Genomic DNA, 18,601 nt, shown 5'->3' with positions numbered 1-18,601 from the left:
AAAAAGCCTTAGATGGCACCTATAATTGTAAAAAAAAAAATAATTACAATATTTTAAATATTGCTAAATCTTACCAGATTAAATAATTATGTACACTTAAACTATTATTTAACATTAAGCTTGCTAAAAAAAAGGAAGAATAAATAATTGTTTATATTTTTAATTATTTTTATTCCATTTCTTAACAATTAAACACCCTTTGTCTAATTAGAATGAAGAAATTTTGAAAAAATATTTTACAGTGAAAAATATTAACTTTCTATAAAAATATTCCGATGTCAAATCTACTACAAACTACATTTAATATTTTTTAAACAGTAGATAGTTTTAACAGTTTAAAAGTAAACCTCAACTAACCATGTTGTATGATGACATGAATACAAAATTAGTAACATTTATTACAAAACATCATCTTTAGCTGTAATGTGTACTAACTAAACAGAGTATTAAATATAATTTAGACAAGGAAGAAAGAATACTCAAACAAATTAAATGCATAAGCTGTAAAAATTGAAAATACATGTAGCCATGATTTAAGCTCATAAGTAAACAGCTATGTATAAACCAAATTGTAAGCAAAAAGGTGGTTTGTAATTTAAGCTAGATTATTAAACAAAGCGAGACTACTGTAAAGTTAACAAAATTTATGAGCTTAAATTTTATTTAGTACAAATTATTATTCAAAAAGTGATGGCGTTGTTTTCTGTTTTAAGGAAAATTAGTTTATAATATTATTAGAGTAACATAATTATTTTATCAAGTTAATGTGATTGAATTATTATTTTAAAAATTTATAGTATTTTAAATATTACACTTATCCATCTTTAAAAATTGTGTAGTTAGAGGTTTTAAATATTTTAAAACAGAGTTTTCTCCCCTTATTTGGAAAGAATGTAATTTTTACTTTCTCGTATATACGAAGTATAGAGAAAGTATTGTAATCGTGCAAAAAAAAAAAATCGAGATTTTTACAAATCTCGACGTTTTACACCTCACTGATACGGAAAAACATAATTTTGCAATCTTGTCCGTATGTCTGTGTGTGTGTGTGTGTCTGTCTGTGTGTGTGTCCGTGTGTAAACACGATAACTTGAGTACCGTTACAGCTAGGTTGATGAAATTTCATATATAAGTATTTTATCAAAATCGTAGATCCGTATCAACTTTTGAGCGATTTCCGATAACCGGAAGTGGTACTTTTCCTACTTTGAATTTTTTAAAAGCCTATAACTTGAGTACTATTTCAGATAGATAAATGAAATTTCACATGTAAGTAAAAGATCTAATTCTCTACCTTCTGTTAAATTTTGAGTAATTTCCGTTGACTGGAAGTAGTAATTTACGCTACTTCCGATTTCTCAAAAAACTAATGTAAATTTTAAAAGTACTAATAATATTGCGCACTATTATGCGCTTTTTTTATTTGCGTTCACTTGGTGTGCAATTAATTTGTCTACGAGATTTTATTCTATTTTTAAAACTTTAAGTATTTAAAATGGATTAAAAATCATGTCTATAGCCCGAGTTTCCATCCCCTGTTATTTTATATAAGAATATTCGAGAAAGTTTAGGGGAGATCACTCCCGGTTTATTTAACCTGTAACCAAACTGAAAGAGTTACACAGTGGCAGGGTGTGTGAGAGTAGTTGGATAGTTTGACATACAAGGTAAACTAGGTATAAGAGAACAAGGATGATATATGAATAACATGATCTATAAGTAAAACAATAGCTTGAATGTAATGTTAAGCAAAGCTGAGCACAGAAGCAGGTTCAACATTGTAAAACATGAACCAAATAAAAATACCAAGCAATAATTATGTTTTTTAAAATAATAATCAAAAAGCGCCTGTTAATAATCTTACATGTATTTCAAGTTATAGATTTTTTTTTTCTTCAAATGTCTATTGATTATGTTGCAATTTATAGAGTGAATGAAATACGGCAGAGAAAAGGATTAAGATAAGAGAGAATACTTGAGTTGCCAGATGTTGCCTGAAGACAATGACCAAATCTGGATAAAGATATAGACTTGGTTGGATTAACTCTTCAAGGATACCAATTGAGAACAAAAAAGTTATAACTTTTGTGTTAAAACTTTAACAAAAGATTAACATCTGTTACAATGTGTTTTGTGAACACATTTTTCTGCTATATATCCAGTATAGTATTTCTAGTGGGTAGTATTGAGATTAGTATTTTAACTGACAATTTTTAATGATTTCATTGAAAAATTGAAAGAAAAATATTAAATAGATATTTTTTTATTTGTGTTAATTAAGATTTTTAAGTAGATCATAGTTGAGTTAATCTATGATCAATGATGAGAAATTTTTTGTTATTAATTATGTCCATGTATGTTATTACTCATAGTTCTACTTATTCTAGATAACTTATGTGCAGTGTTACAGGTTAAGCAGTATTAAAACAGGAGAGGGAAGCACATATGTGTAGTGTTACAGGTTTAGCAGTATTAAAACAGGTTAGTCAAGCACCTAGGTGAATGTTTCAGGTACATAAGTATTAAAACAAGTGCTGGTGTTAGAGGGTCAGCTGTGTTAATACAGGTGAGCAAAGCACCCAGGTGCAGTGTTACAGGTAGAACAGTATAAAAACAGGTAAGGGAAGCACCCAGGTGCAGTGGTTGAACAGATGGAGGAAGCACCAAACCCCAGGCCATAGGAAGCACAAACCTGCTTGTATGAATGTTGGGCTAGCTCGCGGCTATAGCAAAAGAGAATATCGTTCATCATCTCGTACAGCTCTGGGCCTCTGAAGAACTCTACTTCAGGGAAACTTAAAAACAAAACAAAAAAGAAAAATAAAATAAGCTGACCCTAACTCTATTTGAGGGAAATTTCTTTAAAAAAAAAATTTAAAAAAAAAAACTAACCCAATCAATGAAAAGATTTTTAAAAGCTTTGCTTTAGTAAGAATATTTAAGCTTTTTAAATTCGAAACATTTTTCAAGCACAGGGTAAAAGAAATGATTTTTAAATAAACTGATGAAATTGTACCTAAGTGAAAGATACTAGGATAATACTTTAAAAATGATAGTGTGCTAGTATATTTTTGCTATTTTTTTCATCAATTGTGATTATTTGCTTCCATAAGCTGCAAATTTTAAAAATTCCCTCATACAGCAGGTTTGACTTCAAAACAAGTGCTTCAAACTTCTCCCTGCCTTAAAATTCTAAACTGGATCTGTTATCCATTGTTGGTTATAGTTAAAAATGTGTGCTAAATTATTTTTTTTTAAGAAATAAAGATCTCAGGTAAACTTTGGAACTAGGTTAACTTTGAAATTTCTAGAACTGAGAAAGAAAACTAACGAACAACATCAAGACACTGGTGATTTCTGTAATTTTATAAATAAATTTAAAAAATTAAAGAAAAATAATTTTGGCACTATTTTTTGAACATCAGAAATGTCAATAAAACAACAAAACAACATCAAGATATTTGGTCCTGTTTCAGGCTTCAAAGTATCTAGCATATATAAAGGCTGACACTTATAGGGCTTGGAATTTATTATATATATTATTATTTTTTTTGCCAAAGAAGGGACTCACTAAATAAAGATATTTTAAAAGAAATTTTAGTTTTTAGGAGAATGTATTTTAAATTTGCTTGTGTCTCTCTGGTTAGATAGTTGCTAACTATGCTACATTTTCATAACTAGGCTGCCATTTTGATTTGTCAAGTGCGCCAGATGATATCTACTTGAAGGCACAACTGTAGATGTTGGGTAGCTAAAATAAAAAGTTATCTCTCCTTCTTCACCTCAGCACTTCTAGTGTGTTGGTGTTGGTTCTAGAGGCTTAAAACTTGTTTTAATAGCTTATAAACAGTGTTTAAAATAGAAAAGAAGAGGATATTTTCTGGCCTTAAATTAGAGCAATTTTCTGTGTGTGTCCAAATGAGATTTTAAGTTAATAAAAACAATGAGTTTTTATTTTTTCAAACATTTATCCCATGTGGATTCTTCTATCCAATCAATGCACACAACACACCAAACACAATTGTATAACAGTCACAACATGAGGAGATAAAGTACATTGGTCATGTGTTTAGTTAAATTGTGAACTCTTGAGTGAAGAGCTACACAGATATCTAGATTGTAGAACATCTGCATTTGGTGGTATGGGTCAAGAACCTCCACATAATCAAGGAAAATTGTTATTAACAGATCCAGCAATTATATATATATATATATATATATATATATATATATATATATATATATATATATATATATATATATATATATATATATATATATATATATATAAATACACACACACATGCACACAGTTAAGATACTAAACAACACAAAAAGTTAAAACAATCTGGGTAGCTATAGCTGTGTAACACAGCATCTGCCACTTGGGAAAATAAAATTTGATACAAAGGACGGAGTATAAAGAACTTCAATCGTTTTGAAGTTGCAAGAAAATCTGGCAATTAATATGGCTGATTAACAAAGTAACTCAGGGTAATATGATCAATACAACAAACAAATTACACAGCCCACACAGATTAATAAGCCTGAATGGTTTCAATCAGGTAAAAGAAAAACCATAGTATTGATATTGACAATATAGAAATGTTCATCAGGGAAGTGGTCTCGACAAGTTGTTAATTAAGATCAGTGTGCAAGCAAATTTTAAAGAAAACAAACAAATAACAAACTTGACCTCTAGCAAGCTGTGAGTTTTTAGTTTTTAATCTTAACCACAATAAAGAAATCAATAAAATTTAAATCAGTAACTAAAACCTGTTTTGCCTTTCTTTGGCCAGGGAAAAAAATGTAAGAAATAAACAAAGTAATAGTGACAAACTATCAATAGCTGAGAACTTCACCAAATACAAGCTCTTTAATGCAGAAGTTTAAAAAAAAAGGAGAAATAATTTTTACTGATTGCTACTATAAACAGATCATTATGTTACTTTTTTTTTTTTGATGGAGAAATGAATTTTATGAAATATTTTACAACTTTAATTATTTTTAATTCTGACTGAATAAATCAAGACTTGTTAATTACTAATTAAAACACATAAATATAAAAGCTACAATTTTTAAAACTATAACCGACCACTAAACAACAAAACTACACATGAATGTAACTTCTCAACAAAGCAGATTCAACACCAAAAATAAAACTGGGAATGTGTTTCATTTCCGAAATTTAAGAAAAAAAAAAAAAAGATGAACAGAAAGATGGCACAAAAGCTATAAAAGAAAATCAGCAAGACAACAGTCTATTAAAACCAGAATGAAAATGCAAGATACAATACATGACTGTGAAAGGACATGAGATGATACTTGTTTTGGTTCAAGCAGTCTAACAGCCATGCTTACTAACAGTTAATCCATATATCATTACGCATAATTTAAAAATAAAATTTTAAAAAGTAATTTACAGACTCAGATGGTATCTCAATCTCCTTTGTCTATATCTCAATTATTTTTTTAAATTACATTATAATTAAAATGATTGATATTTTTTTAAAAATGGAACAAAAACTCGGCAAGAAAAAAAAAATTTTAGACTGCTAGAAGCAAGATGGGAGGTAGAATGTGTAACATTGAGGAGTGGGCACCTGTCTATAGGAGAGCTCTGGGTTTTCTTTGGCAAAAATGAAGAGTATGTTGACCATGAGGTTCCTGAGCTGGTTAGACTGAAAGAATTCTATCTTTGGGTAGCTGATGAGAGGAACATAATCAAAGTCTTCAGTTACAGCCAAACAGGCACATACAATGAATACAGAAATACTGGTGGCCAGTGCTTTTTTTTTCTTTGGATGTAGAAATAAAATGCCAAAATATTTTAATTCCGTTATTAAGAAAGCCAGAACAATGTTCTAGTGCATTTTATGACCAAAAAAGCACTGCTAAACAAACTACTGTAATACTTCTAGAAAACAAGTGTTTCCAAATAAATATGTGTCAAAAGTTTCAGAGGCACAGTTAAAAAATAAATTTGTATTTTGAAATAAGATATTTTTGCCATTAAGATTTTACCTTAAAACTGTTATAAATAAATGATCTTATAATACATTTAAGATAAACAATTAGAAAGGAAGCCATCCAAGCAATTTAATTAACAATACCATCTCATTATTTCTTGCTGAACCCTAACATGAATAATGATGGGAATGGTTTCAAAAATTACATGATAATAAATTAATGAATGTCTGCAGCTGTCAGGGAACCCCCCTTTGTATTCAGACGTCAGAGAAATGAAAGGTTAAGCCTTGACTTTTGTGTTATTGTATTTCAATAAACCTGTTGCTACTTTGCTTGTTGAATAATAAAAAAAAAACCCAATTCAAAAAACTTAAAATCATTGTTGTTTTTGTTATATGAAATAGTGGCAAAGGCAGGGAAGGGGGTGTGCTATGCTAGAGGGAGTTAGAAACCCTCAGAATGGCAGCTAACTTGTTGCATTTAATTCTTATAATTTAAAACAATATAAAACCATAATTTTACTTACAAATTATATTGTGTAACATATACATGGAAATTAATATCCACTCTCTCCCCCCCCCCTTTCCCAATGACAAAATCCTGCCTGTGCCTTGGCTTTTAAAAAATAAAATGTTTATGAATTCTACTTTAAAACACAGCAAGGTTTACCTTTTTTACTTTAAACATCAGTTTAAACAGTGCTATTTTACTTTATGGATTTTTAGGGGCTAAAAATTCTTTCTAGTGAAATTGTTTTAGAGCTGTATTCATATTTATTATGTATAAACTAAAATGTTATTAGTTGCATTTTTCATTTACATAGGGCTTGGCAAGGCACTTTTAAAATTAGAGTTTTAACTTTTAATACAGAGCAATAGCTGTTTTGGAAACCTGGTTAGAACTATATGTTAAGTATCAGTAGATCTACATGAAATCAAAACAATGTACAGAATCTAAACTAAAAAATACAGGGTAATTAGCTAAACTACCTTTACACAATTTTAATTATACTCCTTTAAATTTATTACTAATTATCCAGATTAAAATTTTTTTTCCATGTTTAAGCTTATTTACTGAGTGCTCTTGAACCTTACATAATGTTTACACTTACAACCTATAAACTATATATGTTTATTAAAAACTTGCAACATATTAATGGTACATTGCTGCAAGTTTTTGCTTTTTTAGACATGGGTGATATACAAGTCACAAGTGTAAATGCAGTGTTAGACTCAGAGAATGTAAACTTTTAACTGTATTTTTTTTTTCATTTTGCTACACGTAAACTTGAACTACCAGTCTTAATTCCTATACTTTATAAGCTTGAAGAGTTCAGCCCAATCTAACACCTTTTTAGGATTGTCAAAAGTGGCTGATTAGATGGGATTGTTTTCTTTTTGTTCCATTAAAAACCGTTTTTAAATTTTAAAAACCCATGGTTTAAATTGCTCAAATATGTTTGCTAAAAAAAAAGACACCATTAATAACAACAGCATTCAGACAAGTGGGTGAAGAGAATCACAAAACCCCAATTAAAGAAAGACGAACCATTGTTTCCAATGATGTTTGCCAAAAGTTCTAGTGTTAAAGACAAATACAAATAAATTAGTCAACCAGCATCAAAATCATACCAGTGTTAGCACCAGACAACATGGCTATGTCATTGCATGCATCAACAGCTTAATCAACTGTAAAACATAGATTATAATTAAGTATACTTTAAACGAGGATGAAGAAGTATTAACTGTTTTTTAATTTCATTGTAATTTTTTTTTATGTACATTTAATTTTTTTTTTAAATTCAAGTGTTTAATGAATTCTACATTTTTAAAATGCTGATATATGTTGTAAAATGGTAAATTTACAGTAAATGGCCAAGCCTAGATAATGTTTAGATAACATATAATATAATATTATGGCATACATAATATATAACTGTATAGGCCTAATAACATAATATATTACTTGAAAGTGTTAATATATTATTATATTTGTTACTAAAGTTATGCAGATTAAAATAATGCTTCAAACACAATAAGATTTCATGAAATTCTAAATGAAGGAAAATATCAAATAAAAAATACATGATTGACGATTTTTAAGAACTGCATCTTTTTAATATATAAATTGAAATATAAATTGTCTTTTTTTTTACTGTGAGTTGATAAGTTTTTTATGCAAAAAAGAATATTAGATAAAATAGGCCTAACTATTTTAAAACATTTTAAAACTTATTTTAAATTTTCAACGACTCCAAGTTTTCATTGAAAATATTATACATTTAGAAGAACTTCTGAATAAAAAAAATACTAATCCTAATAGAAAATATACCAAGGAAACTGATTTTTTTTTAAGAATCTAAGCAGAGATAAAAACTGATCTGTGAACAAGAACTAAAGAAACTGGACAAAGGAACAAATAGTCTGGATTAAATTACTAAAAATCTGGAAAAAAACACACTAAAAATGTGGATTCAGAAATTAATACTCTGGATGAAATCAATAATAATATGGATGAAGAATTAAAAACCTGGAAGAATAAACTAAAAACCTGGATAAAGAACCAACAATTCTGGATCAAGAAACTAAAACCATGGATAAACAAACTGAAAACCTGGATAGCTAAATAAAAACATGAATGAAGAACGTTAAACTTGAATAAAGAAACAAACACTTGATGGAGGTGAGTAGATTACTCATTGGCTTGTGGCCAACAAAATAAAGTGTGTTTTGAAAACAAAATTAAAAATAAGAGTATTTCCAATCAAAACTATATATTTAGTTCATTATAAAGGGCTTAAGTTTACCACTATAGATTAATTTATTTTAAAAAGACAAACAACTATATACAACAATACAGCAAGTTTTTAAATTATAAGTTTTTTGGGATAGTGTAAAAAACACACATGGACAGACAGTGAAAATGAACCTTCTAATATTTTTCATATTCATTTTAATTAAGTATCTTCTAAATTGTATGTTAAAAGTATAAAAAGTTATTGAGAAATAGCTGATGTAAAAATTAAAATAAAAGAAAGCAATGGCTAGTACCATAGTTTAGAAGTTTTTACCACTAATTTAATTTGAGATCACACATTTTTTGTAATAATGGTTTAAATACATTTATATTAGTACAGCAAACAAATGCTGTTAGGCGTAAATACATTTTAATAGTATTTGTTTAAAAAACTGCAACCAATAACAAACATGAAGCTAATGGTTTTTTTTAAATAATCACAAATCGGTTTTTTTTTAAAACCAATGTAATTTTATTTTTCATGACGGAAAATTTAATTAAAACAACTAATATTTGATTTTTTTAAAACTGAGTTCAAAACAAGGTGTCTCTATAAAACTTTTGAAAAAGAACACAGCTTTACACAGTTACAATATAAAAAAATGACTTACGTTCTGATCACATCCTGTTTTATAGTTAATCGCAGTTCATTGTCTTGAAAAAATTTATTCCAAGGACTCTGTGAGCATAAAAAAAAACTACTTACTTACAAACACAAACTAAAAATAGCAATGTTACTCTAAAATTTTGGTCAACAGGAAAGTAGAGTTGCTATGTTCAGTGGCGTAGCGAGGTCGGGTGTCACCTGCGGCACATAATGGTGTCGACCCCCAGAGGCGTAGCGACCCTTCCCGGGGACAAACTTTCAAATTTACGATATGCTCACCTCCCCCCCTCAAACTTTCAATTTGCACCCCCCTCAAGTTTTCGATTTGCACCCCCCCTCAAGTTTTTCTCTATATATTTTGCTATTTTTTGCGTTGGTGTCACCCCCCCTAAATGGTGTCACCCCGTGCGGTCCGCAAAATTGTGGCAGAACGTTACCAATTCAGATCAGAAAGCAGCAACAACAAAAATCACACACACCTCTTCATCTTGGGAGAGCGGATTATTGAGAGTTATATCCACAGAATCCACAGCTTTCCTTGGATTAACTACCAACTGAAGAATAATATTATTTGAAAGTTAAAATTATTATTAAAAATCTATCCATCAAGGTTTTAAAAAAAGTAAAGTGACGGTCAATGGGGCAAGTAAAGTAGAGATTACTTGTTTCAGTGACCTCAGCATTTGAAGGGATAGTGTGGTCAGCAACATGCCCAGCCCCATGTACTTTCCCTAACGTGAGTTAAATACCCATCAGAGCTGGGTGGATTCAAATTTGAGACTTTCAGGTTAGCTCTACTGCTAGACCATGCTGTCCCATTGACTAAAACATGCTGTGTTGATAAGAAACACATTTAGTGAAATTCTCACCCTGTTTTTCAGTTCCTCAAATTTGGCCCTTGACTTTCTGGTTTTCTCAATCCACTCATCCATGCTGGGTGGAAGAACTTCAAGGAAGATCTACAACAAACCAAAATCATTCAATGAATAAATGTTAGAATTAGTTTTAAAAATTTTAATAGAAATTTAAAATAATTACATAATATAATGCAAAGAGAACGCGGTTTTAATAAAAACCTAAAATAACACATCAATTCAAAATAATATGTTAGCTGTATTTGTATTCATATTTAATATTAGAATTGATAGCCACACTAAAATAACATGGTACAGTTTTAGAACTTGACCCTGAATCTAATAAACCATTTCCTCCTAGATTAGCTTCACCAAATTAACTTCAGAGTGTCAAGTTTAACCTCATGGTATTTAAAATTAGAACTGATCTAGAGTAGCATGAAACAGTTTTAACACTTAACTTTCAATCAAATTACCAATATCCTTCGACATAAGTTTCACCACATTAAATTAAGTGTTAAGTTTAACTCCCAAATTACATTACTATCACATGACCTTACAGTAGACTGCTTACCTTCCAGACTAAACTTCTGAACCTGCTACTGCGTAGCTCCCCTTCCATCGCCCTCTCTTTCAACTTCTTCATCATGTCCTTCGTGTGGAAGAGCTTGTCCCACTCCAGACTAGAATACACACAGAGGACTAGTAATGTCCAGTCCTACAATATTCTAACAGATACATTACAGTTCAAATGTACTGACCAACCAAACAGTATTCCATTAAGTCAGAGGTCAAATGTATTGACCAACCAAACAGTATTCCATTAGGTCAGAGGTTAAAGAAGCAGACCAACCAAACAGTATTCCATTAGGTCAAATGTATTGACCAACCAAACAGTATTCCATTAGGTCAGAGATCGAATGTATTGACCAACCAAACAGTATTCCATTAGGTCAGAGATCGAATGTATTGACCAACCAAACAGTATTCCATTAGGTCAGAGATCGAATGTATTGACCAACCAAACAGTATTCCATTAGGTCAGAGATCGAATGTATTGACCAACCAAACAGTATTCCATTAGGTCAGAGATCGAATGTATTGACCAACCAAACAGTATTCCATTAGGTCAGAGGTTAAAGAAGCAGACCAACTAAACAGTATTCCATTAGGTCAAATGTATTGACCAACCAAACAGTAGTCCATTAGGTCAAATGTATTGACCAACCAAACAGTATTCCATTAGGTCAAATGTATTGACCAACCAAACAGTATTCCATTAGTATTCCATAAGGTCAAAATTACTCTAAGAGGTATTCCAACAGAAACAAGACATAATAGAACCAATGACCAATCATACAGGATTTCATCAGAACATACAATGCTACATGTTTCGTCTCTTTTTGATATAAGAAAGAAGAGATTGAAACTGTCAGTGCCTTCAGATTTAAGCTGTACTTTGGCATTATTGATTAGTGTAATGTACAATTAACAGTAATTGTGTTTCTGAAAATGGGATGAAATGAAATAAAAAAGTGTGTTCTTTATAATAAAATTAGATTTAGATATGATAGAATAAAATTTTTAATCAAGCTATATAATTTATTGACCACCATAAGTTTTAATTGGTCAACTTACAAAAACTTCTTTATGACCGTAATGTAGCCTTTAAAATTAAATTTACCCGAAAAAAAGCAATGTAAAATTTACATATAATAGCATTCATAACTTTAAAGGTTGTAATTGTAAATCCACATTTCTAAGAATATAAGACCAAAGCGAATACCTGTATGAATGTGATAAGCTAGCCGATGCTGATTTGGTTTCATCTTCCACCATGTCGCCCTTATAATCCAAACTTGATCCACGAGACAAGTGATCAGAGTTATTGTTCTTCTCTGTGGATATCAATAAACAAAAAATAAAAATATTAAAAAGTATTTTTTTAAAAATAAAGTATAAAAATAAGACAATGGTAAAAAAAAAATTAAACTAACAATTAAAAAAACACTGTGTAACTGACTTTAAAATGCTAATTAAAACTTTTCAAAAATTTCAAACCTTGCTTAGTATTTAGTTTATCCAGGGTGTAATTCTCCAAGACATTGATTATTTCCTCCTTACTTGGAGGTGTAGAGTGATCAGGCAGGGAGTTTTTTCTGGATTTTGATGGTCTTAGTTTGGAGAACACATCCATTGTTAGTTTAGTTTCAGCCTGTCAACTAACACAAATTTTAATTTGTTTAATTTACATATACTTTACAAATGTTTGCTCAGTTAAGCTTATATTAATGATAATACAATCAGTGTTTCTTCCAGACTTTTTTTTCTCCGGGGGGGTGGGGGGGGCTCAAGATGCCTGGAAGAAACTCTGTAACATTAACAGTCTATTTCATCACAAAGGCTAAGATATAATGAATATAAATGTTTGATAAACAGACATTTTTAAACAAATACTCTTACTGTATATAATTACAATTTGAATATTCAAACTTTCTTAAAATGCTAAGTAGATATTTTTGTTTTTTACTTTAATACATTATAACATAATAGTAATCTGAAAGGGAAAACATTTGGGCTATGAACACATCCTAAAATCCATTCATACAAAACCACAGAATTTTATATCAAAACAAGTGTTTTGTGTTTTTATTTATCTAACAATGTGACCTTTGCCACAAAGCGATGAATAAATTTAATAAATCAAAAAGCTGTAATCTAAATTTGGTTCTTCTGCTATTAGAGGAAAACACATGGTTTGAAGAAATATTCAACAACACAACAGTAAAATAAAAATTTTTTGCCAAAATGCAATATGGAAATTTATTTACATTTTCTTTAAATCTTAACAGAATTTTCATCTAATTTTAGAATTGGTTCAATCAATAGATATCAATCAATATATATGGTCTGAAACATTTAAGTTAACATAAAATATTTGTTTAAGTGTTTTTAATAAACAGATCTTATGTATAACATGATATCAACGTTAGCCTATGCAGAATGTAACAATAAAAAAACCTGATCTACCTACCTTTAAAATTAATTTACTTCACAGTGCTTGTAATACAGCTTTTCTTAAATTTCTGATTCATCTTAAATTTTATTTTCCATTTCTGCAAGCAAATATTTCACAGTAAGACACTTGACTTCATCTTTGAAACTGAGTTATATTTAGAAATTCAAGGTAAAAAGCTAATCCAACAACCAATCAGAAACACCCACAATTGAAAAAGTAATTTTAAACTCTAAGCAGAACATTTAATTGACAATGATTTTTAAAGATTACTCATGTTTTTGTTTGAATTGATACAGACAGATCTAGAATTATGTAATGCCATAAAATGCCATTTTAAATGTTTTTAACACAATACTAGATTTATCATTTTAGCTATACAAGAAATATTTTAGTATTGTTAGTAGTGTATTGCTGCTAGGATTAGTTTCAGGCCTAAAATAGCAAAATATTTCTTTTAAACCACTAGCCTGTGATTTTTTTTAAAGTATGGTGACTAAATTTTCTTTTTAAAAAAAGGTTGACTCGAAATATCATCCATTAAATTATTTTAAATTTGTTTTAGAAAAATAGGGCCTATCGACTATACTTTATAATATTTAATAGCCAATAGGCCTTAGGCAAACGGAGTATTGAGTATAACTATAAAGTTATAAACTTTAGGCCTATAATAATTATAATTAATCTAAACTTAATACCTATTAAAATAAAATTAACCTAGATTCTACAAGTTAATTGTTTATCTAGAATATTTTAGTTAGTAGTTATGTTATAGATCTAGTTATAACTTATAAATCTGCTTTCTGTTTAAAATATTTTGTAAGCTATTTAATTTAATAGCTCTCTCTTCCCTATAACAAAATATTTTAAAGTCTAACTAGACTCTACATCCAGTTATTCTAGTAGTAGTAGTAGATTACCACTCATTACATATTATCATATTATAAACAACAGCAGCTGTTAAATGACTAAATAAATGAGAAAGCAGAGAAGCAAACCAGAAATGTGCAAACCAGTAAATAAATAAATAAATGTAAACATTGGTCATGTTTGTCAGTGGGAAATTTCGAATGTTCATTAGATGGCAACGAGCGATGAGTCACCGACTCAAAGCTGACTACGCAAGCTGTGCGAAATCTGCAGTCGATACATTATTGATTGAAAATGAAAAGAGTGAGCACTGTGGTGTAGGACGAAAAAAGGGGCGGGATATCTTCTCACTTCACACTTACGGTCATCACAAACATATTTTTGTTCACGATTTAAAAGTGAATTATTAAAGTCTTTCCATAGACAATTTTGGTGTTCTAAACTAATAACTTAAGACAAATTTCGTACCTACTTTAGGGAAAAATTTCCTGGAATCTATTCTACATTGATCACAGTCGTCAACAAAACTTGTTTTAAGACGACGAGTAATTTTGTTCCGCAGCTTTATCCATCCAATTGATATGGCGGCTAATCACATGAACAGGGATCACGTGATACAAACAATAACAATCAAAAATAGGCCATATTATGAAAAATAAAGTATTGAAAAGATATAAATATTTCGCCTGTAGCTATGATTTAAATATTAAAATGATTTAGTCGATGCCCATTTAACATCATTTCAAGAAATAAATACAATAAAATGAAGTGGCTTTTTAAATAGGTTCCAAGCATACACTGAACAGAAAGATAATAAATTTCCTATCTAAAGATTTGGAGGCCTATACTACGTACTATGTAAATGATGTAATATGTGTAAATATATAGATCTGTACTAATAGTATCTAGAGATCAAGAGTTGATCTTTATTTAGTAATGGGCCACCATTTAAGATGTCCTTTAAAAATGGAATTTTATACAAATCATCATTGCATGTTATATTTATTTTGGTGGTCGTCCATAATGACGTCACACTCCTAGGGGGATTTGGGGGGGGGGGGGTCCGTAATTGTGTGACGGTGTGTGATGAGGGGGAGTTCAGACGGTGTGACGTCACACTTTTGCATTATAAAATAGAAATGTAAGAAAACTAATTTTAGCCGTTATTTTGCGATTTAGAAAACGGTTTTAATAAATTGTAATAGGAATTGATTAAAATGCTTTATGTTGACAGAGTTCAGACAAGATATTGGAAAAATATCGTATTTTAATAAAAATTCAACTGCAATTTTTAAGGGGGGGGGGTTGTAGGCTAAGGTTTGTCGTCATTTTAGCGGGGTCTTGCTTTTTGTGACGATGTGTGACGGAGGGGAGGTAAAAAACCATTTAAGCGTCTCTTTCAGTCATCAATTATTAGGTTGTGGGGAGCAGAGCACATTTACGCCCCCCCCCCCCTCCCCTCTGATGAAATGAACACAGTAGAATGTATGTACAAATAATGCTTTAACCAGCGTCCCTCCGTTCCTCCCCTCCCCCCCCCCCCCTCTCGAAAGTTGTAAGTGCCCCCCCCCCCCCTCGCGAAAAAGGATGTGAAAGAAACCCCGCATTTGAAACCGACATATCTATTTACCCCTAACTCGCTTGACCTCATCTAACTAACCATCCTTTGAACAAGCTTTTTGAATTGTTCGATAATAGTTTCGGTAACGAAACGAAAATTATGTGTACACGTGGCGCTTTTCGGTGGAAATGGCTGTGTGACAGTAAAAATGGCTGTTTGTCGGTAAAAATAAATGATTGTTGGCAGAAATGGCTGCTTGTCGGTAAAAATGAATGATTGTTGGCAGAAATGGCTGTTTGTCGGTAAAAATAAATGATTGTTGGCAGAAATGGCTGCTTGTCGGTAAAAATAAATGATTGTTGGCAGAAATGGCTGTTTGTCGGTAAAAATTAATGATTGTTGGTAGAAATGGCTGATTGTCAGTACGAATGAATGATTGTTGGTAGAAATGGCTGTTTGACAGTACGAATAGAAAAGGCTGTTTGAGAGGTAAAAATTGCTGCTTGTCAATGGAAATAGCTTTTTGCCCGTGGTAAAAACTGCTTATTGGCATAAAATAACACAACCACCCTGGGGCTCCTGTTTGAAATAAAATATTTATATTTTGTGCGTTACAGACTTCATTTGAATAAGAATTAGCATTTTTTAAAAGTTGGACACACACTGCGAAAGAGGAAATCCTAGGGAACGTGAAAGAGAGGGCGCCCCAGACAACCCTGAAGCGGCGAGTCTTCTTGAAGAACTGAAGCCATCAAGGATGACTTGGGATGCTGCAAAATCAACAGCAGGAGACCGGACAAAATGGAAGGTTATGATTGAGGCCCTTTGCTCCATAAGGAGTAAACAGGATTAAGACATGGAAATATTACCCTTGGTACATGTTCATGTGAGAGCCTTTAACTAGAGCATCAACTGATATTGATAAACGTTGTGAAACAATCTTTATGACTCAAGGTACCTGTCTGTGACATTTAAATTTTCCATATCAAAACCAAAATCGGGTGATATTTAAATTTCCGTAATAAAACTAACAGTGTGTACAATTTAAACTTCCATATAAAAACAAAAAGCAGATGACATTTAAACTTCCATATCAAAAGCAGGTGACATTTAAAGTTCCATAAGAAAACCAACTCCATGTGACATTTAAATTTACTTATCCAAACCAACAACACGTGCCATTTAAATTCCGTATTAAAATCAACAACAGGTGCAAAAGTAACTTGAGCCGGATTAGAGAGGTTTAACCTGACCACGATCGACGGAACGAGAACAGCTTTCATCCCAGGGGCGGAACTACAGTGCCGCCAGACCCCGCAATGCGGGGGGAGGGGGGGGGGTACGCAATTTAGGGGGCCCACAGCCGACCATAATCAATTTTTTAATAATTAAAAAACTTTATTTTCTTTTATTTTTGACTTGATGGTTGTTTTGTAACAAGAATACTATAGCTGCAGTTGGATTATCTTTATTCTATAGACACCATTCCACTCTCTTGTATATTCTTTTTCCCTTTGTTTTTAAATCATTGTGAAAGATTGGCAAACTGTTAAACTACTTCCATGACTTATTTCCCTTTTTTAAATAGTCTATTAGGGGTTTAATAGATTTGTACTAAACAAACTAAAAGCAATTACTTCTCTTAATTATTATGTTTCAAAAAATACATACTAAAGAATAACAGTATAAAAAAGAAATGTATTTAAAATTAATAATATAAATACAAAAAGACATTGAAATAAACATAACACGAGAAACCATTACACATACTAAGCTTTGATGTTTCATATTCTTTCGACCGTCTTGATAGTTTATAAGAATACGGCAAAAATTAAATAAAACAGTTTTTCAAAACAGACTAAGCACTCACACACATAAGAAGGTGTTGTAATTTGATTTAATTGAAGAAAAACAAGCATTTTTTTTAAAAACCCGATCAGGCCAGAAATGAGTATCCTATGTTCATAGTTGTTGTTTGTACACACACACACACACACACACACACACACACATATATATATTTTATATATTTATATATATATATATATATATATATATATATATATATATATATATATATATATATATATATATATATATATATGGAGGGGCCCGAAAATTTGTTTTTGCGGGTTGGCCCTTTTTTTCTAGTTCCGCCACTGTTTCATCCAGCTTGAATGTGTCTAGTACTGTGGCGTAGGCAGGGGATATAAACCGCCCCTCCTTTCTAATAGCCCCAAAATGAAAGTTTTCCGCGTTAAACGATTTGCAACAGTGCGCTCGTATTACTTTAAGTTTAAGTTTACATTATGCTGTTCAAATCGTTTTAGAATTGTGACAGCTTAAAAAAACACTACCTGATTAGGCATTAAGAAAATTGAAAGTATGAGAAACAATCACACTTAGCTGCTATTGCCTGGCGCCCCACAATACACAATAATCTATAAGGTCTCAGAGTATATATATTATATATATATATTATATATATATATATATATATATATATATATATATATATATATATATATATATATATATATATATATATATATATATATATATATATATATATATATATATATATATAGGCTTATATGTATGATTTGTACAGAAAATATATATTGGCCTACATTTCCCTGTGCGCTCCCCCCCCCCCCCCCCCGCCCCCCCCCCCCCCGACCGAGGAAACATTCTGAAAGAAACTCAGGAGGCTTTATAGGCGTAGGACCTAGTGGTGGGGGGGGGATGGGCCAAAAAATCTCCAGCCCCGATCCGTATCTGTCTGAAGACGGTAGAAGGCCTATATCTTTTACTCGATTAACGTATGGGATTATATCGATATTCGTATGGATTTTTTTTTCAAAGTCGGCAGCTGCATAGATTTATATACTGCTTGAAATCGCCGTTCGCTGGCTTTAAGATAACAA

At 30.9% G+C, this 18,601-nt stretch overlaps 1 protein-coding gene across 10 annotated transcripts in view; it reads right to left on the bottom strand.

The window, feature by feature from the left end:
* LOC131929495 (TBC1 domain family member 5) overlaps positions 1 to 14,959 on the bottom strand; it is a 36,477-nt gene extending 21,518 nt beyond the window's left edge. For 2 of the 10 annotated variants that reach the window (XM_059285739.1, XM_059285743.1), the window contains exons 1-10: positions 14,586 to 14,958; positions 13,262 to 13,343; positions 12,289 to 12,449; positions 12,014 to 12,125; positions 10,802 to 10,910; positions 10,243 to 10,332; positions 9,853 to 9,927; positions 9,378 to 9,445; positions 7,519 to 7,548; positions 2,693 to 2,795 (exon numbers count right to left, since the gene is read on the bottom strand). In XM_059285739.1, coding sequence (XP_059141722.1) covers positions 2,693 to 2,795; positions 7,519 to 7,548; positions 9,378 to 9,445; positions 9,853 to 9,927; positions 10,243 to 10,332; positions 10,802 to 10,910; positions 12,014 to 12,125; positions 12,289 to 12,424 — 723 coding nt within the window. In that variant the 5' untranslated portion in view covers positions 12,425 to 12,449; positions 13,262 to 13,343; positions 14,586 to 14,958. Of the gene's footprint in view, positions 1 to 2,692; positions 2,796 to 5,603; positions 5,707 to 7,518; positions 7,549 to 9,377; positions 9,446 to 9,852; positions 9,928 to 10,242; positions 10,333 to 10,801; positions 10,911 to 12,013; positions 12,126 to 12,288; positions 12,450 to 13,261; positions 13,344 to 14,256; positions 14,358 to 14,581 lie in introns of those variants that run through there. The other 8 variants (XM_059285744.1, XM_059285746.1, XM_059285741.1 and 5 more) reach the window with 7 other exon arrangements.
* Positions 14,960 to 18,601: the final 3,642 nt, after the last annotated feature.

The sequence above is a fragment of the Physella acuta genome, unplaced genomic scaffold, assembly GCF_028476545.2.
Source record: "Physella acuta isolate Inbredline_101_S28 unplaced genomic scaffold, ASM2847654v3 ptg001640l, whole genome shotgun sequence".
In the NCBI taxonomy this organism is placed as follows: domain Eukaryota; kingdom Metazoa; phylum Mollusca; class Gastropoda; family Physidae; genus Physella; species Physella acuta.
This window is presented reverse-complemented; position numbering and strand designations above follow the sequence as displayed.